The sequence below is a fragment of the Delphinapterus leucas genome, chromosome 8 (genome assembly GCF_059928025.1).
Source record: "Delphinapterus leucas isolate spDelLeu-1000000601 "Yukka" chromosome 8, BTC_Dleu_Yukka2, whole genome shotgun sequence".
Lineage (NCBI taxonomy): Eukaryota > Metazoa > Chordata > Mammalia > Artiodactyla > Monodontidae > Delphinapterus > Delphinapterus leucas.
Genome location: NC_143136.1, coordinates 3,074,275 through 3,099,297, shown reverse-complemented (window position 1 = coordinate 3,099,297; position 25,023 = coordinate 3,074,275). Strand labels below are relative to the sequence as shown.

Below are 25,023 nucleotides of genomic sequence, written 5' to 3'. Positions count from 1 at the left end.
GGTCACAGCTGAATCACCAGCAATGAAGACTTCTGCCGGTGTCTGTGAAGAGCTGAGCAGTCTTCTCAAGTGCAAACAGTAAAACGCGCAGCAAGAGGGGCCGAAGTGCACAGGGGCCGAGCTGAAGAGTGAAGTGGGGCGGGGGGCGGGATCCCTCAGCCTCAAGAGCGCCTTTGAGGAAGCAGCTCAAAGCACGAGCACCGTGAGAAGCCAACAAAGCGCTTCTTCAGGATCAAGGAACTGGGTGCCTGGTGCGCACCCAACCGCACCCCCAAGTCATAAACCCAGCTTGTTTCAACGAGATTGTGTGCAATGGCAGGTCCCAAAGCCCCAGTTACTACCAGCACAACTCAGTACACAAAATGTGGAACAATTCCTGAGTCTAATGAAGAAAAATGTGTGCGCCACAACACAGAAGCTGCCATTTCCATTCTTGTTTACTGAGCAAAGTTCTACACAGAGTGGAAATCTTACACTCACTCAACTACTGGAGTGACAGGAGAAAGCAACAACAGACAGAATCGCAGACCCAGGAAAGGCCACTTACACTTCAGAAATGGACACCGCAAGCTGGCTGTCACTCTGCCTGCACTCAGTGTCACGGGCTATCTAAGACGTGCGTGTGCAAACGCCAGTCAGCTCCAGAGGCCAGTGCCAACTCTAAGGCTGTGCATCACAAGAACACGAAGCCACACCACCTGCCTTCATGGTCAGTGACAACTGGAACAGGACCACACCCGAAGAGGCCTGTCCGGAACCAGCCACGTGGATGTGTGGGCTCGCACTTTCCGGCACGCTCCAATCCCCCTCAGCAGAGCTCCTCCACACGCACCCGATACGCGGCCAGCTTCCTAAACGCACAATAGGAAGCTGTGTGCTCTGCAGCGGGTTCTCCCTCAACAAACGGCTGAAAACCCACTCTCCTCCCGCTACCCTCAAAGTTCTCCCCCACGACCACCATGCTGAGGAGGGAGTGGGCTTTGAGGTCCATACTCACGACCCACGTGCCTCCCTCGGTACCAATCGTCCACAGGCCTGGCCTCCCGCCCTCAAGCGACTTTTGCTCCACGCTGCTTTGTCCCTCATCTCCTTCCCATCTGCCCAGCCGTCAGAGAACTGCTGTTCTATTGGTGGGAAAGTCGTTCAACAGAGTCCCCTGATCGTAGCTCTTTTTGCTGCCATTTTCTGTTCCGGTTCTCCCTTCGCAATCGGAGAGGGAGGCACTGGGACAGCCAATCTGGCTGTGAGGACAAGCCAGACCCTGCTTGGACTTCAGCAACTCTGGCAGGTGAGCGAATGCAGGGACTCGGTGGTCTCGCCGGGCTCAGAAAGCTGAGGCTGGGAGGTGGACGCTCCATCCTCTTCTGACCATCCCAGGATTGCAGATGCCAAGATCCGGTGTATCAATACGATGCGTGCTACAGAGAAAACTGCAGGTATGATTCCAGAAGTGTTTCTTTTTGCCATCAAAGACCTGTACCAGCACAAGTACTGCAAATCTGACACTAAATGCTACATGTGCAAGCTTCCCTTCAGCTGTTCAGTTGCCTTCCTTGTAAAATAAACACAAAACTGTTTTCACCTCCTCCGAGGAAGCCACCTGAAGGAGCGTACCGCACTGCTGCACACAGTACACTACCTTCAGTGTAAGCAAGTAGGAAAATAAAAACACATACGTGGATTTGCTTACTTTTGTAAAAAGGAACACTGGAAAGAATCAGGAAATAAGGGTGAAGGGAACAGAGACGAAAGCATGTCTAACTGTGCCTTTTATTTAACTTAGATAATTAACCACGTAAACGTGGGGGGGTTTTCACTTTTAAAATTGTGGTAAAAATACATGTAACATAAAATTTACCATCTTAACTACTTTTTTTTTAAAAAATAAATTTATTTATTTATTTTTGGCTGTGTTGGGTCTTCGTTTCTGTGCGAGGGCTTTCTCTAGTTGCGGTGAGCAGGGTCCACTCTTCATTGCGGTGCGCGGGCCTCTCACTATCGCAGCCCCTCTTGTGGAGCACAGGCTCCAGACACGCAGGCTCAGCGTCCATGGCTCACGGGCCCAGCCGCTCCGCGGCATGTGGGATCTCCCTGGACCCTACATTGGCAGGCGGACTCTCAGCCACTGCGCCACCAGGGAAGCCCTGAACTACTTTTAAACGTACAGCTGAGTGGCATTAAGTACATTCACGTTGTTGTGCAACCATCACCACAATCCATCTCCAAAAACCTTCCCATCTTCCCAAACTGAACTCTGCGGCCATTAAACACCAACTCCCCCTCCCCCTCCCCCGACAACTCCCACCCTACTTTCTGTCCCGGTGATGATTCTGACCACTCAGGGACCTCATATAAGTGAAACCATACAGCAGTCACTCTTCTGTGACTAGCTTATTCTAACACTTAGCAAAATGTCCTCAAGGTTCATCCATGTGACAGGATTTCCTTCCTTGTTAAGGCTGAATAGTATTTCCACTGTATGGAGAAACCGTATTTTGTTCATCACTTCATCTGTGGATGGACACTTGGGTTGCTTCCACCTTTTGGTTCTTGTGAAAAATGCTGCTATGAACATGGGTGCACGCCTATCTCTTCAAATCCACTGCTTTGAATTTTGGGGGGTATATACCCAGGAGTGGAATTGCTAGATCATATGGTAGATCTATTTATTTTTTATTTTTAAATTTATTTTTTATTGAAGTACACTTGATTTACAATGTTGTGATGATAGATCTATTTTTAATTTGTGAGGAACTGCCAAACTATTTTCCATAGCAGATGCACCATTTTACATCCCCACCAGCAGGGAAAGCCCTGAAGTTGAAAGCAAAATGAAACTAATGATCATAATAGCCAGAGTGTAACAAAACCACAGTGAAAATTATTATTCCATGTTTACACACAGTACTCCGTATATCCTCAGTGAAGCACAGACTAAGGATAAGAGAACCACAAGGAACTCAAATTCATTAATAGTGATACTGTTGATACTATGATTTCCAAGCTATTTTGGCAAATAAATATACTAATGTTGTTAGGAACCAAGATTTTCAGCATAAAAGAAGACACTACAAGTACTGAATCAAAGAATTTAAGAGAAAGCCCTATAAGTGTCCAATATGAATGAGAAATAGCAATCTAAGCTCACAGCTTAAAGAGAGAGAGAGAGTGTGTGTGTGTGTGTGTGTGTGTGTGTGTGTTTCCTGGCTCTGTCCAAGAACAGATGCAGAATTGATGAAGCTGCAGTTGAAACAAGCATCCCCAGCATATGGAGCTCAGTTTTAAGACAAAGGCAGAAGTGTCTGAAGCAAGCCAAAGCTCCCGCCCACTGGCCACAGATGAGGTCATGTGAGCAGCAAGAGCACGCTGCCTCTACAGCTAGAATCAGCGCCTCCAATACATAAAGCCACCTGCAGTGACTCATGGAGCAAGGAAAAGGGGATGGAGAGAAGCAGAGAAGGGAAAGAAAACACTAGTTTCCACAACTGTGGGTGGCTCTCACTCTGCAAATGGTGATTAAAGAATTCAACATTTACCCTGCTTTCAGGGAGAAACTATGGTTCATCCCCTATTGATGAAGGAAAGCCTTCCTTTATAGGATGCCTGTCAATACACGTAGAAGGAAGCACAGAAGTAGATGATCATCTTTGCCATCCCTGGGAAATAAATGATTCATGCAAGGATCACTAAGGGATGCTAAAAGCGTCAGCTGAAAGGCTGGTGGGCCACCGTGTTCACGCGGTGCTCAAGTGTATCTCCCCGGATCATGGGCTGATTACACAGAATCACGTCCTTTCACTCTGGAGCCATCTGTTGTCACCACACGGTAGCCATGGTAGCCAGCATGGAATCAGTATCGCACCAGTGACCTTACATGGCTACTGAAGTGAGGGACTATCAAAAGTACATAGCATCCCCCATCAAATATTTTTGCTGAAAATGTCTTATCTGAATTTAAAGAAGCCTTTAGACCTAACTTCTAGTTTACAAGAAATACACACAAGCAACTTAAACAATACTATGAAAAAACAGCACTGGTGACCCTATACAAGTGCTGACTAGTGATGATCCAAGCCTAGTACAAGTGGAGACGATTCTACATGGAAAGATGTGAGTCCAAGGTAGATGCGAACACACCAGACCCTGGTTTCAAACAGAGACACTGTGGGGACAACTGGGGAAATACGAGTACAGACGGGATATTAGATAACCTAATACAACCTAAGGAATTATTATTTTCTTAAGTGTTATGTCTGCAACTAACTTTTAAATAGTTCAGCCAAACACACACATAAATAGACAAAGCAAAATGGCAAAATGTTAACTACTGAATCTAGGTGGTAGAGATTGAAATGTTTACTCTTTTAAAATGTTTTCTGCATGTTTGAAAATTTTAATAATAAAAGGAGGAGGGGGTGGTGGAAAAGAAAAAGCATGCCACCTCTGGCCTCAGGCAGGAGATGGGCCACAGCCTGGCCCTGCTGCTCAGGAACAGAAAGCCCCTGCTGTCTCTGAGCCTCCCACCCCGTTTCTCTAAATTGAGGGGCTCACCCTAAGCCCACGCTGTTCTTAGCAAGTAGGGACTGGGAAACAGGAAGTAAATGCAATGCAGCTAATCTTACTTTCAGCCATAGGACTGCCAATGTCAAAATCTTTTCAAGGAGTTCAGGCAAAAGCAGCATTTTAAAGTTATAATAAAGGGCAGGAAAGGTGATGCTGACACTAACACTGGGGTCACATTCTCGGGCATTAACTTCCACAGCAGTCATGGGGGAGAAGTCAGGCATAGAGCACTGGCCAAGGTCTGAACCCAGCCTACAGTTCCGTCGACGCTCATGTAGACAGCCACAACCAAGACCCAAATCACCTTTGACTACCCCAGTTTTTTTAACCAACCCTAAGAATTCTAACTGCTCTCCAGAGACCTCCCTGCACCCCTGGCTAGAAACAGCCTGAAGCAATAATAAAAACTGCCCCAAATAAACAACAAGAGAAACTACACATCCAAGGACAAATAACTGCACTCTTACACTGATATATTACTTCTCCCTTATCTCCAACAGGAGACAAAATCCTCATGGGGTCAAACTGTAAGATGAACCAGAAAACACCTCTGATCAAATTCATAATGCAATGTCCTTAAAGTATAATTCTCCTAAAGTGCAGAAAAGACTTAAGCCCTCCTTCAGCTACCTGAGAGATGGCAGACGATAAACTAGAGCTGGCACACACTCTTTAAAGGCGTAAAGAGAGATGAACTGGAATTGCCACGGACGCAGCCAGGTAAGAGCGGCCCTCTGGGCTAGATAAGTTGTTCCCCAGGAAGACCAGAGGTGATCAGCACACACTACTAATGTCTTACATTTACTGTCTTAACCACTTTAGATTTTCTCTCTGGAGAATTTGCCGAAAACTGTAGCTTACCGGGTTGTGACAAATGACAAATGTTATGAGAGTTACCAGGACCAGAGACAATGCTGCCAACGGTGAACTTGAATTTGAGACAGGTCTCCTTTTGCAAACGTAGGGAAGCATGTTTCTTGCATACATTTTTTGCTCCCACTTGGACACAGGTGAAATCCTACAACATTCGTTCACCTACTTCAACTTCACCAGGTTAGACCTCATACAGAGTCTCATTACGCTGAAGATTGCATGACACAGAACGTTCCACCCTCAGAGGTCTCAAGGTTGCTTTTACATAAGTGAACCCTCCTTCCCGAGTTCCCGTCACCCCCCGGTTACCTGACATTCCCTCCAGCCTTCTGTATTCTCATTCGTTCTTCATACTGGGTTGGATTATGCTCCTTGCTGAGGCTTAAGGCTGCATGTTTTTGACTCTCCTCATTGTAACGACACAGGATTGCCTGGGAAGATGGAGAGTACGCTGGCTGTGAAATTTAATGAGCCCAGCACCTAAAGTTGACAGCTGAAGAGAAAGGCTCACAATGGAGTTTCAGATTCAGCCTCCTGCTGACAAACTTGAGGTCAGTGGATCCAGCATCAAAAGTACAAGCAGCAAAGTGGTGTCACAAAAAAATTCAGGGAGAGAAGCCCCAGGGTTGGGTCTCAACTCTGGTGCAAACTCTGCTGGATAACCACAGCTCACTGCTCACCCTCACTAGGCCATTATCTTCTCACCTGTGACGTGAAAGGGAGGACCTAACAGGTACCAAGGCCCCTTTAGGCGTTACCATTCCAAGAGTTTACAATGGCAAAGACGAGGGCAGTTTGGTGGGCTGACCAAGTACCTCTCCGTGGGTTCCCGCCACCATGTTTACTGTGTGGTAACTTCCAGACAAACCTCTTATTCTACAGAGGAAGAAGCCTGAGGCCCAGGAGATAAGCATCGTGCCTAGAGTCAGAGAGCAAGGCCAGGACTCAAACTTGGGCCTGACTCCAAAGTCTCTCTTTTTTTGGCCAATTTTACTCATGTTGTTTTTTTAAGTCCTTTGATCTAAACACCTATGTACAAGAGACAGTCCACTAGACAGACCCACTAAAACATCACCAGAATATGAACTCCACTAGGGCAGGGCTGTCGTCTGTGATGCTACAGCTCCTAGCGCTCCATATTTATAGATTACCCTAAAAGCAACAGGGGTGGGAGCAGCTATTTCCACGTCTGAAGATGCTAGTAAGAGTGGGAAGGTCACTTTGTCCAGTGACTGCTGAACAAGCATGGAGAATGGCTGAAAAGCAAGCGGCAATGGAGGTGAACATCCGCTCCTGGCAGCGGAGGTGGGAGGGACTGCAGAGGCCCTGCAGAGCACCGCCCTCCAGCTCTGAGTCATTCCCCACAACTGGGACTGGGACACAGGATGTCACCAGTGGGAAATCATCGGGTTTCTCCCTCAGCCAGGTGTACTGGGCTCAACGGATATATGTCACATCATCTAGCACTTTCTAGCTACAGCTTTTGAGTTATTCATTCATTATGGCCTGAGGTCAGAAAAATGAAGATGAATATTTAAGGTACTTGCAGGCCAATTAAATTCCAACTCACAGCTCTGTACCTGACAGACAGGGTATAAGCCTTCTCAGAGAACAAACAGCCTCAAGCTTAGCTGCTGTTCCCTGACCCAGAACTTAAACCCTGCAGCAGAACCCCCTGCAGCAACCCCAACAGAAGATTCCAACCCAGCCATCATCACCGTAATCTTATCCAGCAAGTGCTTCTACAGCTCTTCTCCCATGTGACGTGCTGTTATCTAAACAGGTGGCTCCAGAGTCACATACCCGACTATCTCCGAGGTTGGCAATATAAAGAATGTTGTCTACAGCCAGAACACAGGTAGCAGTGGACCCATCTTTCCAGGCAGGCTTCCTGGGGGGAAACACATCAGAAATACAGTCACCACCAACATGCTAGCACTTTGATACTAATTTCCAGAGTTGAATGGGGAGTGTCTTATACTTTTTAAATGGATGGTTTCTTTGATACGTGCTTTTTTCTGTTCCAGATTTCGTTAAGTTGTGAGAGATTACTTGGTGCTAGGAACTTTTCAGACAGTGAGCATTAGCATTAAACTGCATTAGCAGGCCTGGAATGCATTTAGGAAAACAACACGCGTGCTCCACTCATGTGTTTTCATGTGGTTATTACACTTACTGGCTTGAAGCTTGCTTCAGGAATTCTTCATCAGTATGCTTGAAAGTGTCCAAGAGGCATCTTTTCACGGTTTTCTCTACACTGATTACATCTCCTATTACAGAAGGAACAAAAGAAAACAAACTCTTAAGGAAGGAAGATTATCCTCCCGCCACTGTCATTTTGTTTCTGTATTACGACCAAGAACAACCTGTACTTCCTCACCTTTAAGTACCATCTGCATTTGGTTTTAGTAGTCTCCCAAATACAAAGGCAAGACACTCACTTGTACCCAAAGACATTCCACGAGAGGGGCCAATCACTCAGAGACACGAGAAGTTCCATACTAGGCACACCTGCACGGCCACTGCACCTGCTCACCTCGGAGCCGCCTCCTCTCAGCCCTGCTCTTTTATTTTTTTTTTATTTTTATTTTTTGCAGTACGCGGGCCTCTTACTGTTGTGGCCTCTCCGGTTGTGTAGCACAGGCTCCGGACGAGCAGGCTCAGCGGCCATGGCTCACGGGCCCAGCCGCTCCGCAGCATGTGGGATCTCCCCGGACCGGGGCACGAACCCATGTCCCCTGCATTGGCAGGCAGACTCTCAACCACTGCGCCACCAGGGAAGCCCATCCCTGCTCTTTTAGAGTCACCAAGGACTCTGCTAAAGCCAGTGACATGTCACTGATCAGCACAAACAGCCAACACCAAGATGAACATGAACCGATTTAGCTCTCAGTCTCACCTTTAGGAAATTTCCTGATTAAGTTCTGATGCAAATTCTGTGCAGCAAATTTTGAGGCTCGAATTCCTCCATGTCCATCGAAAACAGCAAAATATGAAACCCGGGTACTAGAACAATGAACTGAGAGTCAGAGAGATTCTCACGGCAAAGACTACTCCTCTCCATAAAAGCTGTTAACTCTTAGACAGCGAACATTAACATTACCTGAGACAAACATTTAAGTAACTTCCGTGACATTTTTAAATTAAGAATTAAAAACTCACACTTGTTTTTAAAAATCAAGATCTATTAACCCTGACTTTTCACTAAACTAAAATTCAGAACTTTTTTCTATTTAAAGCAGATTTAGTTTCAAACACTAACACACAGATAAACAGTTACTGATCCAAGACGGTCAAAAATATCTGTAAGAGTTATAGCTGATTCACTTTGTTGTATAGCAGAAACTAACACAATATTGTAAAGCAATTATACTCCAATAAAGATATTAAAAAATTATTTTAAAAAATCTATGAGAGACAGAATAGGTAATTTCAGGATTCTTGCTCAAACTCTGACCAATATAGAATTCTTAAAGCCTATCTTACTAGTCTTATTCCTATTCCCCTTTCAAGTTTTGCCAAAAAACATAAATAGAATAAATGTCATTAAAAAACTGTTTCAAGAAGGATAGAACAAAAATGCCTATGAGAAATGACATTTATTCTGCAGAGCTGCTCTTTTTTCGAACATTTTTGAAATTCCTTTTCAATTTGAGGCATCACAAGCCATGAAAAAATAAATTTCATGTGGTTGATAACTCAGAATCTTACAGCGTAGTATTTGCTAGTTATGGCTTAGTGTTCCTCAATTAAATCTATCCCGAAAATATCTACCCCCGTGGGGCTCTCCAGAAGCCCCTTTCCTGGGTTCAAAAACAACTCCAAAGCATATTCCTGCTCTTGGTGAGCAATGGCTTTTCCTCCATGCCTTTTCCTTCATTTTAGTTTGTACAACTGCAGGAAATCTTCTTGATGCCATTTCTGCTTTTTTGTTCTCTTTCTGGGCCCTCACTATATGCACTAGCTCTCCCGGATCACCATTCACCTCTGTCTGTAATTAGCAGCTTCTACCTCTATCTCCTGGGTCAAAGAATAAGAATACTATCTGTCAGAACCTCTTCAGGTACTGGTGGAAAGCACACACCCCAAGACCCAAAATAGGGAGAGTCATTTCCCAATTGGCAGGGTTTCTCAAGTTCAGCAGGACAATTGTTGTAGGGCTAACCCGTGCACTATAGGATAACATCCTGGCCTCCACTCACCATATGCCAGTAGTACATCCCCCACTGTGACAACCAAAAATGTCCCTGGGGGGCAAAACCAACCCCAGCTGAGAACTACTGATGTTGAACCAAGCAGCTCAAGAAATATGTCTTTCTAAATAACACAAACTGGATACAGCCCAAAGTTCCCATCAGAACAGAGACTTTTATGCCATCAGGCTGCTGGAGCACAGACACTCACATGAGGGAGGAGGGGGGCCTACACTCCTCGGTGATGTCATTCAGGATGACATGGGCGTCCTGCATCTCCTCCCGCTCGCCCTTCCGCTCAGCTACATAGCCTTTCAAACCAAAGATCACCGAAGAGCCTAAGAAAAAGAGAGCAAAAAGCCAATACAAAACTGTGCCCTTCTCTCCAGAAGCCCTAGTCCCAGAGCAAATGAGAGGGAGCTATGGCTGTTGTACTCGGCAGTGCCCTAATGCTGCAAACAAATAAGCTGCACCCCTCCAGGCGCCTCCCGGGCTGCAAGTCTGTTACAGGACTCAGACCGCTGTTGGACAGGGCCGGTTTCTGCAAGGCTGAGCAGTGGAAAGGAGACAGCAGACGACAGCAAGTTAGTACAGAATGGCTTCTCTTGCGAGGGCATTAAGTCAAAGCACCAGAGCAAGGAATGTGCTGTCGTCCCACAGAAGTGGGACTTGAACCGGGGCAAGGAATTCTGTGCAAATCTAGTCTGTCAATAATTTAATAAGGACAAAAAAATTTCTAGTTTAGAGGAATGCAAGCAAGTAGAGTTTATCCCTAATGCCCTGTTGGATACACTGGAAATATATATTTCCATGCTTGAGGCTGGAAGAATTTGAACAAATGGTAAGATCAGCTGCTTTTACTTTAACTGAGGAAGGAAAGGAAAAAGGAGTTCACTGGAGGCGCAGAAATTTCTCTTTAATGGCTGGTTTAAGCTTTTTCTGACACCTAGAGCCATAGAAGTGATAGAATGAGCGCTTTCTGAAGAGCGGCTGGTGGCAGGCACAGTGCTCTCCAGGCTCAAGGCAGTGACAAGCCAAGCTGAGCGCACGTCTTCACAGCAGAGGCGGAGCAGGTCCTCTCACGCCTCCACTGCAGCCTACAGCCTCTGCCTTGAGATCACTTATGGCACAAGACAAAGTGGCCGGTGCAATAAGTGAAAATCCACAGTTTTTCTCTTTAGCTGATACTTTTCATTTCTTCCCCGCTCACTGTGACATGTTACAAAGTTGACTGCAAATTTCAGTTGCTTTTTCCAGCCTCAGGCTGTCTCTTGGGACCTGCCTACTGAGCTATTCACAGAATTCCAAGTGCTAACCAACAGGCTGGGGACAAGGAACTGGGGGGCCAATAAGCTAAACACTCACTGCCGAAGGCTAAGTAAGAACTACCTGTGGTTTTTAACCCTTGAAGGACAGACAAATGCAGGTTTCCTATCTGACCAAAGGTAACAGATGTACATGGAGACCAAAGAGAGAGAGGAAGCAAAAGTAAACTTGGAAATCCGTTTGCAAATAAGAAACCCTATCCACTTCTTAAATACAGACATTAAAAGGAAGTATTGGGTTGGCCAAAAAGGTCATTCAGTTAATGAATACATTATTCAATAAACTTCTTGGTGAAAATGAAAAATATCTTTTATTTTTACTTAAAACCGAACGAACTTTTTGGCCAACCCAATATCGTCGGAAAGCTGAGCTTGTTTTTTGCTCTGGGTTGTTTTACAATATGAAGTCTAATACATTTGTTTTCAAACTGTCTGAAAACCTTTACAAACTTTCTTTTCCACAAGCTCTTCACTGCCATTCTTCTCTTCTTCAGAGGTTTTTCTCTTTGCTCCTTTCCCTTCATTCTTTACCACCTGGGATATCGAAGTGTCAAGAGAACCTGGAAATATAAAGTCAAAGCCAGACAGAAACACAGCTGTAGACGGTAAGAGTCCCTAGCAGACCAGGCTCCCTCCCAGCCCTCAGAGACAAAAGACATTTGAGAGAGGCCTGGCAGAGAGAGAGGCACAGCAGTCACGGCTATGACTTTGAGGGGTGGGGCAGTGCCTGGGCACCCACAGTGGGAGACCACAAATTAAGATCCAGGCCCTGCTCAGACTGGCATAAGAGGACATGCAAGAGAGGCTTCTCAGTGGTAAAAATACACATTCATATCTTGGGGCTATGGCACATATATGATGTTTTACATCCGAAAGCCCTTACTTATAATTTATGTTTCCCAAATCTGCAAAGTGAAACGTCCTGAACCAGTTCAAAAGAGTAACAAGTGTAGGGCTTCCCTGGTGGCGCAGTGGTTGAGAGTCCAACTGCCGATGCAGGGGACACGGGTTCGTGCCCCGGTCCGGGAAGATCCCACATGCCGCGGAGCGGCTGGGCCCGTGAGCCATGGCCGCTGAGCCTGCGCGTCCGGAGCCTGTGCTCCGCAATGGGAGAGGCCACAGCGGTGAGAGGCCCGCGTACCGCAAAAAAAAAAAAAAAAAGAGTAACAAGTGCCAAAAAAGGCTTAAAATAAACATCAGGCTTTAAGAACTGTATGTATCCTGAAAGGCAAAATAGGACTGCTGAAGCCATTCCCACTTGCAAAGGGACGAATTTGTATTCAAAGCCAGAGCTAAGAGCACCTGCAGTGTGTATGCATTTTGGAACAACAGAAGTCTAGTTTCAAATCTCAGTTCTGCCACTTCCAAGGGGTGTGCCCTTAAGGCAAGTTACTTAACCTTTCAGCCTCAGTTTCTTCACCTGTAATAGGGCGAATACTGTCCTCTCAGGGGCTTGTTTGAAAACTGCTGGGGAGAAGGTATGTAAAGCATTCATCACAGTGCCTGGTCCATCAAGTATCCAATAAATGGCCCTAAGTATTCTCTGCATTTAGGTATAAAAGCATGCAACCATTTATTATTTATTCAACTATTCTTTGCCAGACATTTCTGAGTACTGAGAAAAAAAAGGAAAGAAATGTCCCTGCCTGCAAGAAGGGTCAATTACTTGCAAAGGACAGATTTCTGCAACAGTATAACACACACATCCCACCCCACATAGTAAGGCAAATTAACTGGGACAATGTCACAGATTCCCCAAAGGTCTCTTCATTAGCCTCCTGTCACTTACTGTTTGTGTTCCAGTTTTCCCAATGTGTATGTAAAAGAATCTTCCTTTCTTTTAAATTGAAAGACAGAGAAATGTTTTAAACTGTCATTGACTTCTAAGTGAATCACATTGTCATCAGAGAATGCGGTCTACATATGAAGCTGATTCTTTACTGGGACTTACTTTATGGCCTAGAATGCAGTCAATTTTTGTAAATGGCTCTTGCCTGCTTGAGAAGAAAGATATGTCTTCTCAAGAAAGCCTAAATACTGCATACAAGATTGGATTCTATATCCAAAAAAATCAAGCTTGTTAACAATGGTGTTGACGTCTTCTAAGTCGCTACTAGTTTATTGCCTTTTGCCCTGTGGATAACTAAGATGTAACTATGCTGAATCTTCCTTTTTTAAATTAAATCTGTTCAGAGCCCTACTTGCACACGTTAACTTTCATTTTAACTAAGTGCACTGTCTTTATTGGGAAGGTTTTAGGGTAGATTGTATGAGAATGCTGTAATTTTTTGGTATGGATACATAGCCTGAAAACCTGAGACTTCTTATGTAAGACGATTGTGATACTTTTTCTAAATATAGGAATGATACCTAATTTAATCCATACTTTCTAGACTAATTCCAATGAATTTATGGTAAAGAATTAATAATACAAAGAATATACCTGAAAAGCAGCAAGTGTTCTATTTGACAACATAAGGAAGGTTTTTTACACTAGAGGATAACTGCACATGAGAAAGGACAGCCTGCATCCCCACTGTCCCCCACCATTGCCCTACCTTCCCCCTCCCTTTGGGGGAATTCCATGTGAGAAGTTCTCAGTTAGTGGAATAATACATTCGTCATATATGACAACCTAGAAGAATCGGCTCTATTTTCCCCTTCTGTGTAATTGGGACATAAAAGGAAAAGTTAAACATTTACAGGAACAGGTAGAGCCAATGTTAATAGGCTTGACAAAAATGAAACCAAATCAATAAAAAGAATCTTGAGAACATAAAAGGACTGACTGGAAAATAATTAACTAAGGTCTTGAATTTCAAGAATTCAAATTCCTGCACATGGTCTATACCAGTCAGTAAAGCAGTGTCATTCTGACTTCATTTTCTTAAAATCAAAATTCTTTTTAATGTAAGTGGCATAAAACAAATGACTTATTTATCAGGAAACTGAAAATATTTTAACTGTACTTCATATATTCAGACACTTCTGCTGGATACATTTGGGTCTGTCAGGAATATAACAAGGCAAAACCAGAATGACAGACTGAGATTTTCTTTTAAACGTTAATAACAGGGACTTCCCTGGTGGCGCAGTGGTTGAGAATCTGCCTGCTAATACAGGGGACATGGGTTCGAGCTCTGGTCTGGGAAGATCCCACATGCCGCGGAGCAACCAGGCCCGTGAGCCACAACTACTGAGCCTGTGCGTCTGGAGCCTGTGCTCCGCAACAGAGAGGCCGCAATAGTGAGAGGCCTGCGCACCGCAATGAAGAGTGGCCCCTGCTTGCCACAACTAAAGAAAGCCCTTGCACAGAAACGAAGACCCAACACAGCCAAAACTAAATTAATTAATTAAGTTAAAAAAAAAACGTTAATAACAAAGATCAAAGTAAATTTCTGGACTCTTCACTTCTTAAAAGTCAGTTGCAAGAAGTAAAAAATAATCACCAAAAAGTGATGTAGCATTTAAGCATCTTTTTGCTCCCACCTAATGGTATCTATTTAGGGTTTTTTTTTGTGGGAACTTAGTTCCCCAACCAGGGATCAAACCTTGGCCCCAGCAGTGAAAGCACTGAGTCCTAACCACTGGACTGCCAAGAAATTCCCGGTATCTATTCAGTTTTAATAAACCTTATGTTGTATTATGATTTAATATCATCCTAAGGCTTGTTACAAGCTATAAATAAATAAATTTTACGTAAGGGTAAAACAGTGCATATTATTTCCACCAGCACATTGGACATTTTTGCCTACCACTTACCTGAATCACCACTGCTGGCTGGTGGGAGATCATCAAAAAGCAAAGGTCCCCCCGATCCTGAAACACAGCAGAACACTGAGTGAGCCCACAAAACCAGGAGGAGGCTTAAGTTTCAGAATCCATCCCACCAGGACACAGGTCATTGAAATAAACTACACAGGTCATTGAAATAAACTCAAAACTCTTGTGTCAATCCAGTGGCAACTCATACAGTGCTAAATAATGTCTTGAACCTATTTTAAAGTCCTATCATTTCAAAGGAAACAAAAAAATCTGCCTTAAAGAGTTAAATCTTATTCCAGCTAGTATATTAAACACTCAAATGAACCAGAGAAAACTGCTCAACGCTTTTATGCAGTTTCTCAGGGCTAGCGACTAGCGGATTTTTCTGCCTTACCTGATGCCATGGATTCAAAACTTAAGACAGTCCAACACCTAAAACATCTGTGTGTTGAAAATGGGGGAAAGGGAAAAAGATTGAGACAACTACAATCCCAGGATGACATGTTGACACACACCTGGGAGAGCCTGAAGACTGTACCTGAGTCAGTACTGCTGGCCGGAGGGAGATCATCAAAGAGCAGAGATCCTTTCTGAGCTTCTTTCCCTAGAACACGGAACACCTGCTTAGAGAGCATTTGGTCATTGGCCAGATGGGATTCAAAGGGGGACATCTTTAAGTTTGCCATTAAATTCAAATCTTCTCCCCCCTGCTGGACAAAGCTTATTTTTTAAAAATATTTTCTTGACAGCCATTTAATACGGACATTTGTTTCCAAAAAGTTACAGTCAACATATAATACAAGCAATGAAAGATGACCCAACAGGCGTTTTAAGGGCTATTGGGTGTTTTGAGGGAAACAAGCATTTTTTTTGATAATTTCACTATTGAACAAATATTTTAAAATCTTTCTTTAAAAGTGAATCCTGGGAAGAAAAAACTGACTCTAGAGCAAAACAGTAATTCTATCTTGGTACCTCAATACAGAACTTCAGAAATAAAGGGACTCTTCAAAGATCTACAGGTCTTAAAAATCCTATTTCAGTACCATTCTGAATTAACCACCAGGGAGAATCTTAAGCACACGGAGCACAGAGATGGTGAGAGGCCTGAGGGAAGCCAATCTGCCTTAACAGCACAGTGCCCAACTCAATAAATATCTACGAAGAAAACGAGGGATTTCAGATACTCCAAGGTAAACTCAGGAGAAAGCCAGGAAACTTTCTATCTAAAAACCTAAAGATTGGGCTTCCCTGGTGGCGCAGTGGTTGAGAGTCCGCCTGCCGATGTAGGGGACACAGGTTCGTGCCCTGGTCCGGGAAGATCCCACATGCCGCGGAGCGGCTGGGCCCATGAGCCACAGCCACTGAGCCTGTGCGTCTGGAGCCTGTGCTCCGCAACGGGAGAGGCCACAACAGTGAGAGGCCCGCGTACCGGAAAAACAAAAAAACCTAAAGATTTACCTACCAAAAGTACTTATCTGAAATATTTTATACTCAATTATCCCTTTCCACATAAAATGTAACCATTATTCCTTCTCCAGCTTTCCCCAAAATTTCTATTGAAGCTATGAAATACATGAACTGGCCCACAGGAACGTGGGGGAAACAGAGGGCTAAAGATGAAGGTGTGGACATCCACGTCCTATGAAGTTCAACACACTGATCTTTCTCCTCTGAGCTCAAGTACAGAAATGTACTCATTTAAAAACCAATTCAGAGATACGTTCGGTAGATTACTCCTTTCTGCTCATGGACGCCGCAGAGTAAGCATCGTTGACATCTCCCCTCCGCCCCTCCACTGCCGTCATGTCTAAGTCAGAGTCACCCAAAGAGCCCGAACAGCTGCAGAAGCTCTTCATCGGAGGTTTGAGCTTTGAAACAACCGATGACAGTCTGAGGAGCCATTCTGAGCAGTGGGGAACGCTCACAGATTGTGTGGTAATGAGGGATCCAAACACCAAACGCTCCAGAGGCTTCGGGTTTGTCACATATGCCACTGTGGAGGAGGTGGGTGCGGCCATGAATGCAAGGCCACACGAGGTAGATGGAAGAGTTGGGGAACCAAAGAGGGCCGTCTCAAGAGAAGATTCTCAAAGACCTGGTGCCCACTTAACTGTGAAAAAGATTTTTGTTGGTGGCATTAAAGAAGACACTGAAGAACATCATCTAAGAGATTATTTTGAACAGTACGGGAAAATTGAAGTGTTTGAAATCATGACTGATCGAGGCAGTGTAAAAAGAGAGGCTTTGCTTTCGTAACCTTTGATGACCATGACTCTGTAGACAAGATTCGCATTCAGAAATACCACACTGTGAATGGCCACAACTGTGAAGTAAGGAAAGCCCCATCTAAGCAAGAGATGGCTAGTGCCTCATCCAGCCAAAGAGGTCAAAGTGGTTCTGGAAACTTTGGTGGTGGTCGTGGAGGGGGTTTTGGTGGGAATGACAACTTTGGTCGTGGAGGAGACTTCAGTGGCCGAGGTGGCTTTGGTGGCAGCCGCGGTGGTGGTGGATATGGTGGCAGTGGGGATGGCTATAATGGATTTGGTCATGATGGAAGCAATTTTGGAGATGGTGGAAGCTACAATGATTTTGGCAGTTACAACAATCAATCTTCAAATTTTGGACCCATGAAAGGAGGAAACTTTGGAGGCAGAAGTTCTGGCCCCTATGGCGGTGGAGGCCAATACTTTGCTAAACCCTGAAGCCAAGGTGGCTGTGGTGGTTCCAGCAGCAGCAGCAGCTACAGCAGTGGCAGGAGGTTTTGATTACTGCCAGGAAACAAAGCTTAGCAGGAGAGGAGAGCCAGAGAAGTGACAGGGAAGCTACAGGTTACAACAGATCTGTGAACTCAGCCAAGCACAGTGGTGGCAGGGCCTAGCTGCTACAAAGAAGACATGTTTTAGACAATACTCATGTGTATGGGCAAAAAAACTCGAGGACTGTATTTGTGACTGTATAACAGGTTATTTTAGTTTCTGTTCTGTGGAAAGTGTAAAGCATTCCAACAAAGCGTTTTAATGTAGATTTTTTTTTTTTTTGCACCCATGCTGTTGATTGCTAAACGTAATAGTCTGATCATGACGCTGAATAAATGTGTCCTTTTTTTAAATGTACTGTGTAAAGTTAGTCTACTCTGAAGCCATTTTGGTAAACTACCCCAACAGTGTGAAGTTAGTATTCCTTCAAGGTGATGCCAGGTTCCATTCAAAAGTTATTTACAACCTGCTTTGGTGGAGAAGCTACTGTCTTCCGAAACCTTGGTGTAGTTGAACTGACAGTTACTGCGTTGTGACCTGGAGTTCACCGTGAAAAGGGTCACCCAAGCCAAGTCATGGAGTTTTTTGATTATTAATATATGATTATTGGCACATCCTATGCAATACATCTAAATTGGATTATGGTACCAGATATAGATGGGAATGAAGCTTGTGTATCATCCACTATCAAGTGTAATAAATAAACAATTTAATACCCTCTTAAAAAAAACAAAAGTAAAAACCAATTCAATGTGTATGCTCTAAAAGTTTCATCCATATTGTCTTTTTGCCTAGAAATGAGCTGGGTATCAATTTTACTTTTTTAAAAAAGTAAAAATTTTAATTAAAATTTATAAACTCCAAGAAAGGAAATTTCTTCAGGAGTCTTTAGGTCAGAAGTACATTAAATACCTGGTAATTCCTAATTTAATAAAAAGTAACTCTTCTGCTTTATACCCCTAATGCAAATGGGAAATGTGACTCCATAAATTACATTTTTATCCCTTAGGATTACCCTAAAGACATTAAGTAATTACAAATACTTTCATTTTTCTCACAAGTGACATAAAGACTCTGTGGGGAGTATCCAAAAAACAGCATTAGGAGGACACTAAAAGGCATTTAGGATAACCATTTACTCACTGTATTAATCCTCCTACAAGAATTGCTAATATTCTAGCAAGCCACTTCCAAGGGAAACTCAAACTGTATTGGTCTAAGCATCAACATGCCCATTCCAACAGACTCAAAACTGAATGGGATGACCCAGAACAATCACACTGGATTCAGCGGGGCCAGAGCACCAGACATCTTGGGAGAGGAGGACATTATAGGGAGGAGGCCAACCTGAGGACAATCAACCCTTCTACTTACGCAGGGTCCGATTTTAATTTTTGAATTAAACTACCCATCTAAATCAGGTCTTTCCAAATCCAATGTCCAATGGGGCAAAGTCCTCTTTTACCCAGGTATTAATACATTTTCGGTCCTGGCAAGCATTCCTCATAATAGAGTTTCCAGCTTAGCACTAGCCTGGCCTCTCTCCTTTGGCGACAACTCAGTCTAAGTCAGTTCCTCAAACCTACCACCAGCCCCAGAGAAGGGCTCATCTTCCCATGCTGAACAGAATGAGCCTCTCCTCTCCTCTGTCACTCTGGAATACTGTGAGTGGTATTTCAATTAAACACAATGAGATCATCTCATATTTTTGTTGGCCACAACTGAAAATGGCTTATATAAATGATAATTAACGCTCGCTGCCTGCCAGGAACTATTCTAGTGCTCTACAAATTTTAATGGATTTAATCCTTACAATAATCTTATGAGGTGGGTACTATTATTATTGTAACTTACTGATAAGAAAACTGAGGCACTTAGGTTAAATAACTGTTCAAGAGAGCGCCAGTGAGGAGTGGAGATCCAAACCCAGGCAGCCTGCTTTCCCAGCCCATGCTCTTGGCGACGTGCTACACTGCCCCCACCCCACACTGTTCTAGGAACTTCACAAGGATCATCTCATTTAACCCTTACACAACCCCACAAGGAGAATCCCGAGGCCCTGTAAGATCTCTGGGACACCTTTTTGCACCATCGAAAGGGTCAGAGTTAGAATAGCTTGCATCTGGATTCTTTAACAACAATCTGTAGGTCACAGATGCTATAAAGGGAACTTCCGGTTAGCCAGAACCTTACACTCTGTTTTGGATAAATAGTAATTTAAAGTATTTGGGGCTGCAATCATTGGACCAAGTGTGACCTTGACCCTAAACTTTGGAAGAGGCCCCTGAGTTCTAAATATAAGAACTCTCATAAAGAAAGAAACAAGACAGAAAACAAGTTTTCCACTACAGATAATCTTATCTAGATTGTTGGTTTGTTTTTAAAGTTACCTACATTCTGAAGCTAAGTCTACTGAAAGTTACATACTATGCTGAGAAAAATACTCTTGGGCTGATTATATTCAGATTAGCTATAAGTTGCTACGTACAGTAAAGCAACAAGCTTTTAAATATTTTGCCTAAATTGCTTCTTATACCTAGATTTTCTTTTCAACTACAAATGTGACACAGTTGACCTCCTCATCCGAGGATGTGGAACCTGTGGATACGGAGGGCCATTGTACTAGGCCATTTTATTGATATATAAGGGACTTGAGCATCCTCGGATTTTGGTATCCGAAGGGGATCCTGGAACCAATCTCCCACAGATACTGAGGGACTACTGTACATGTTTTCCAAATACCACAGACGTTTTAGAAAAAGGCCCCGCCTCCCCGCCACCGTAACAGTTTATTGTATACTTTCCACTTTCCTTTATGCTCGTGAACTTGTGTATGTGCATTTTAATTTTTAAAAGGTAGAAGTATACTACACACAACACTCTACATACATCATTAGTCATGTAAGCCATCACACTGGGTCTAACGATTCGCTTCAACAGCCGCACACTATTCTCTATGGAAAGCACTGCCACTCACTTGGTCTGGTTCCCTTACTGATGGGCACGCAGCATGATTCTGGTTTTTTACATGACAAATCATGCCACAATAAACAACCCTAGACTTATATCCTTATTTTATCTGCTAACTGCTGGTCAAAGGGTAAATAAATAAATCTGACAAATGCCAAAATTTGTTCCAAAAAAAGTTGTGGTAACTTTCACCCCCAACACGCTTTATGAAAATATCCATTTCTCTACACCCTCATTACCATCTTGCCAATTTTTAAATCTGATGGGTGAAAAATATGGCACATCAGTGATTTGCTATTCCTTTCCAGTGACGGAGGAAGCTCTGGTTGATGGGTCATTTGCATTTCTTCCTCTATAAACTGTCAGGACACATCCTTTGACCATTTTTCTAACGGGTCATCTCTTTTTCTTATTAATTCATCTGCGCCTTTCCCTTACTAGGGATAGTAACCTTTAGTATTGTGTACCACAACCACTTTCTCTCAGTCTGTCTTTTGCCTTTGTGCTATTTTGCCTGCAGAAACTTTTTATTTTTACATAGCTAAATCCATTCTAATTTTTATGACTTGAGTTTTTTCTTATTAACCCTGAAGTTTTACAATTAGTCCAAGTTTTTTCTAATATCTTAGCCTTTATTTTATATTTAGATCTCCAATTTTCTAAAAGGAAATATTTTGAAGATGGCCTGCCAAGCAAATATTTATTTGGTCCCTGACAGTTGACCATCAGCTTTAAAGTGTACTGGTGTAGTGAAAGAACCACCCTATAAAACTGAAACCAGGTTACTGCCCAAACAACTTTAAACCAGGACACCTTTAACTTGTTTGGACTGCCAAATATAAGCTGTCAATCTTTAAAGACATCAAGTCAGCACTTTTATGAGTATGATGTACCAGAGAAATTCCATTTCTATCTGATAATAACAAACATACTCCCTTTTTTAGGTAAGCTATGTATACTGTATATAAAAAACCTGATTTCACTCAGCAGTCAAAACATGTTAGGGGCTGGTATGAAAACTCCTAATTTAGCACAAAATCTGAAAACATTTAATGCGTTCTTTCCACATTTTTCTTCAGACCATAAAAATTAGGAGGCTTGGGGTAGGAACATTAGATGTAATGTTTAAAACAAAAATCAAAGAACTAAATAAAATACACTTGATGTGATCTGAGGAGTGTGATACCTCCTCCCTTTGGACACTTAGTGTTTTCACAAAATCCATTTAAGAGTGCATTTTTTTCCCCTTCTGAATGGCTGTGAAAGTTAACTCATAGAATAGCATCTACTAGGCACTAGCATCTAGTAAGCGCAGACCTCGTGCTCTACCTGTGCTAAATACTGTACACACAGCGCCCTGTCTAACCTGTGGGCTAACAGGAGGAGGCGACATTCATGTTTCCCAGAAGCAGGAACTGCCACAGAAGACAGCAAGAGCACAGTTGGGATCAGAAACTACACAGTCTGATAACATGTCTGGAACAACTCTTTTTGGGGACTGTGAAAGTGTCTAGGTCTTTTATTGTTCCCTGAATTAGCTCAGAAATTGGTGGCACCTGCACAACCTTTGTGAGGGTCATGATGGTGCGATTTAGCCTCATCTCTCCATCCACTTCATGAAACCAACTTTATTTTCCTTTCATTCTCTCTACGTTCAATTTTGTCAATCAATATGATCAATTTTTCGGAAATAAAAAGTATGACGTTTTGAATTAAGTTTTCAAAAATCAAAGCATTTCCACAAAATTGTGAAATCAGATTCTGTTCTTGTTCAAATGATTTTTTTTAACCTGTTAAGACTCACCTTGTTGGTTTGAACTAAATGCCTGTCAAGATAACTTTGGGTCCCGATTCTGTCACTCACTTTAGTACTTATCCCTCTCAGCTTTCTGTCAGCTACAAATTCAGAAAGCATGCCTTCTTTGTTTTCAAGCCTATTTAAAAACATACACTCAGCCAAGCAGGACAGTGTCAGTGCCCTCCCCACAGGCAGGGAGCAGTTCACGAATCCACGCTTCAGGGAAGGGGGCGTTTAAACTTCACGCAGCACCCCTGCCACCCTGTCATCTCAGCCAGGGCTGGGTACGCCCTCCCAAGCACCAACCTGTAAGAGTTGTCAAGTTTTGTATCGTTTCAAGGGTCCCTTTGCGATTCAAGAAAATGACAGGCCCACAGGCACATCTGCGTGTCCAAACGCTGCCCCAAACATATTCAGATAGAGGTTATACTCCATCAACAGAGTAAGGAAGAATGCATACACAAGCCAGAGTTTTCACCCGTACCTAGAACACTCTAGAAAACAAATCTCAGAAACAATCCACAAGATGAATGTCTGGTAGGGAAAAGTCACGGCACCGTTACTGGGAATAATGGCCCGACAAAGACTGGCCAGCCTGGTGGTCCACGTGTGACAAGCCAGAATCCAGGCCCCATGGAGGGCACAACAACCCCTTCTCTGGGGGCCTTTCTTTTAGGGCCCCATGTCACAGTAGCCCTCCACGCTGGTACGCCCAGGCCAACTAGAGAACGAAACGTTCCCCAAAGGGCACACCGTTCCCTTGCCTAGAGTCTCTGCAAGTCCCAAGTCTACCCATCTTCCGAGAGGCCAGATTCCAGCACCACCTCCTTCCCCGCTCTCTGTCCACGGACTACAAACGTCGCTCCTCTGGACACTCAGTGTTTCCCACAGGCATTAACCTTAGCCATGTTCAATTTTCATCACTTGCGTGCAGAATTAGGCTCCTGGAGAGCAAAGGCTGGGCATCAGTCACCTTCCCCCTCCCCTGCTACAACGGCAGTTCCCGAACCAGGCTCTCCAGACCCGCGCCGCGCGGTCCCAAATCGCCCGCGGATCCCCTACCGCAGACGCGGGCCCCCCGCCCCCCGCAGGCTTTCAGACTGAGACCCGGCGCTGAGGTGAGCCTGGAGTCTGAATGCGTTTTTAGAGTTTTCCATGTCTTCTGCCACCAAGCTGGGCTCGTAAAGAAAGCCCTAAACCACAGCACCCAGCTGCGTACCTAGCCCGTGAACACATTCACAGGTCTTGCCAACCTCAACCTGGCGTGGCCGTCACCCGCTGGACACACAGGACCAACCGTGCGGTCCCCGCGCTGCTGCCGTGGGCAGCTCCAACCCCAGCCTCCGGGAAGGACCTGGCACAGCGGCCGAGGTCGGGGGCGGGCAGGGGAGCGGGCCTGGGCTAATGCCCTCCACTCTGGGGAGAGCGGGCACTTCCCGGGGCCCCGGAAAGCACAAAAACTACCATGAATCGTTAGATCCGACGAGAGGAGCAGAGAGAATGAATCCTCTCTTCTGGGCCTCACAACCCCAAGGACTGAGTCGGCGATGACTTCCATCTCCGGGGTAGAGACGAAAAACAAAGCCGAAGAAAACGCACAACTGGGAGCGCGCCCGGAACGACGCGGCCCACACGGCGAGCTGTTCGGACGCAGGCCGGCGGACCCGGCGCGCGGCTCCCGTGAGGGGACGGCGGCGGCTGTGCGCGGGCCGCGGCGGCCACACGTGTGGGCCGCACACAAAGGTCTCCGAGCCGCGGTCCCCTCCTCCTACGCAGCGAACATGGCGGAGACCGCGAACTCCCCGCGCCGGTGTAGGCCGCGCTCACCCTCCCGCGTCCCCGCCGCCGCCTCAGGCGCCGCGGCCTCAAGGCCACCGCCCGCCCGCCCTCCTTCTCCTCACCGTCCGGGCGGCCACCCGCTTACCCGCAGCCGGGCGCGGCGAGCGCTCGGGCTCCGGCAGGTCCCCGAACAGGTCCATGGCGGAGGCTGGGAGGCGGAGGCGGAGGCGGCGGAGGCGGAGGCGGCGGAGGCGGCGGCGGCGGCGGCGGCGGCGGCGGCGGCGGCGGCAGACGCGCAGCCCGCGAGCGGCGGCGGGCTCCACACCCTGCGGCTGAGACGGAGGCGGAGGCAGCGGCGGCGGCGGCTGTTGCGTCGGCTGGGCGGTGGCGGCCCGGGAGCCGTCAATCACCCGAAGGCGGGCCCGGAACGCCACCAATCGGCGCGCGGCGTGGCCCGGCCACCCCAGCGGCCTGCGCGCCGGCGGGGGGGGCGGGGCGGTGAGGGGGCGGGGCGGCGGCGCGCACGCGCACAGGTCTACTCCTCGCCGGCTGCGCGAGCGGATACCTGGGCCGGCAGGGTTGATGCGCCGCGGATTGTAAGATGTTTCTCTCGGACGCCCGTCCCGGGCCCCTCCTGCTCTTCCTGGGCACTGCCGTCCGATACCAAGAAGGCCCTTCCAGATACACATGTCTGAGCTCGAGGGCAGCTGTAGTGAGCCCTGGTGGCCCGGAAGGCTTTATGGGGTTTTCACATCGGTTCCGTCCCTTCATCCTCACACCGCCACGGTGGGCCTCCATCCCTGGCCAATTTGAGATTGAGAAGCCGAAGCCTCATAGAGCGGCCCCTTAAGATGCAGGGTGGAGAGGAGGCATGTCTCGACTGCCGCCATCCGGGCACGTGGCGGGGAGGGGAAAGGGAGCGTCCATGGCAGGTTCCAGGGAGCAGTGACGTTAGGGAGCTGGCCTGGCACACAGCTGGGCCTCGGTGTTCTGTTGAA

General features: G+C 45.6%; 2 protein-coding genes across 9 annotated transcripts in view; one reads left to right on the top strand and one right to left on the bottom strand.

The window, feature by feature from the left end:
- ILKAP (ILK associated serine/threonine phosphatase) overlaps nucleotides 1–24,374 on the bottom strand; it is a 29,182-nt gene extending 4,808 nt beyond the window's left edge. Inside the window, exons 1-9 of one of the 8 annotated variants that reach the window (XR_016394006.1) lie at nucleotides 24,171–24,374; nucleotides 15,258–15,323; nucleotides 14,717–14,773; nucleotides 11,395–11,514; nucleotides 9,841–9,967; nucleotides 8,336–8,442; nucleotides 7,613–7,706; nucleotides 7,240–7,327; nucleotides 5,746–5,867 (exon numbers count right to left, since the gene is read on the bottom strand). Coding sequence is in view for 7 of the 8 variants with exons in the window: in XM_089916123.1 (XP_089772249.1) it covers nucleotides 5,746–5,867; nucleotides 7,240–7,327; nucleotides 7,613–7,706; nucleotides 8,336–8,442; nucleotides 9,841–9,967; nucleotides 11,395–11,514; nucleotides 14,717–14,773; nucleotides 15,258–15,323; nucleotides 23,711–23,804 (875 nt within the window). In the remaining variant the exon portion in view is untranslated. Of the gene's footprint in view, nucleotides 1–5,745; nucleotides 5,868–7,239; nucleotides 7,328–7,612; nucleotides 7,707–8,335; nucleotides 8,443–9,840; nucleotides 9,968–11,394; nucleotides 11,515–14,716; nucleotides 14,774–15,113; nucleotides 15,161–15,257; nucleotides 17,582–23,710; nucleotides 24,122–24,170 lie in introns of those variants that run through there. The other 7 variants (XM_030760391.2, XM_089916122.1, XM_022568114.3 and 4 more) reach the window with 7 other exon arrangements.
- On the top strand, nucleotides 16,465–18,122 carry LOC111171984 (heterogeneous nuclear ribonucleoprotein A1-like). The gene is given in 2 exon segments (XM_030760392.2): nucleotides 16,465–16,949; nucleotides 16,952–18,122. Coding segments are annotated over 2 exon segments (897 nt in total). The 5' UTR covers nucleotides 16,465–16,525; the 3' UTR covers nucleotides 17,425–18,122.
- Nucleotides 24,375–25,023: the final 649 nt, after the last annotated feature.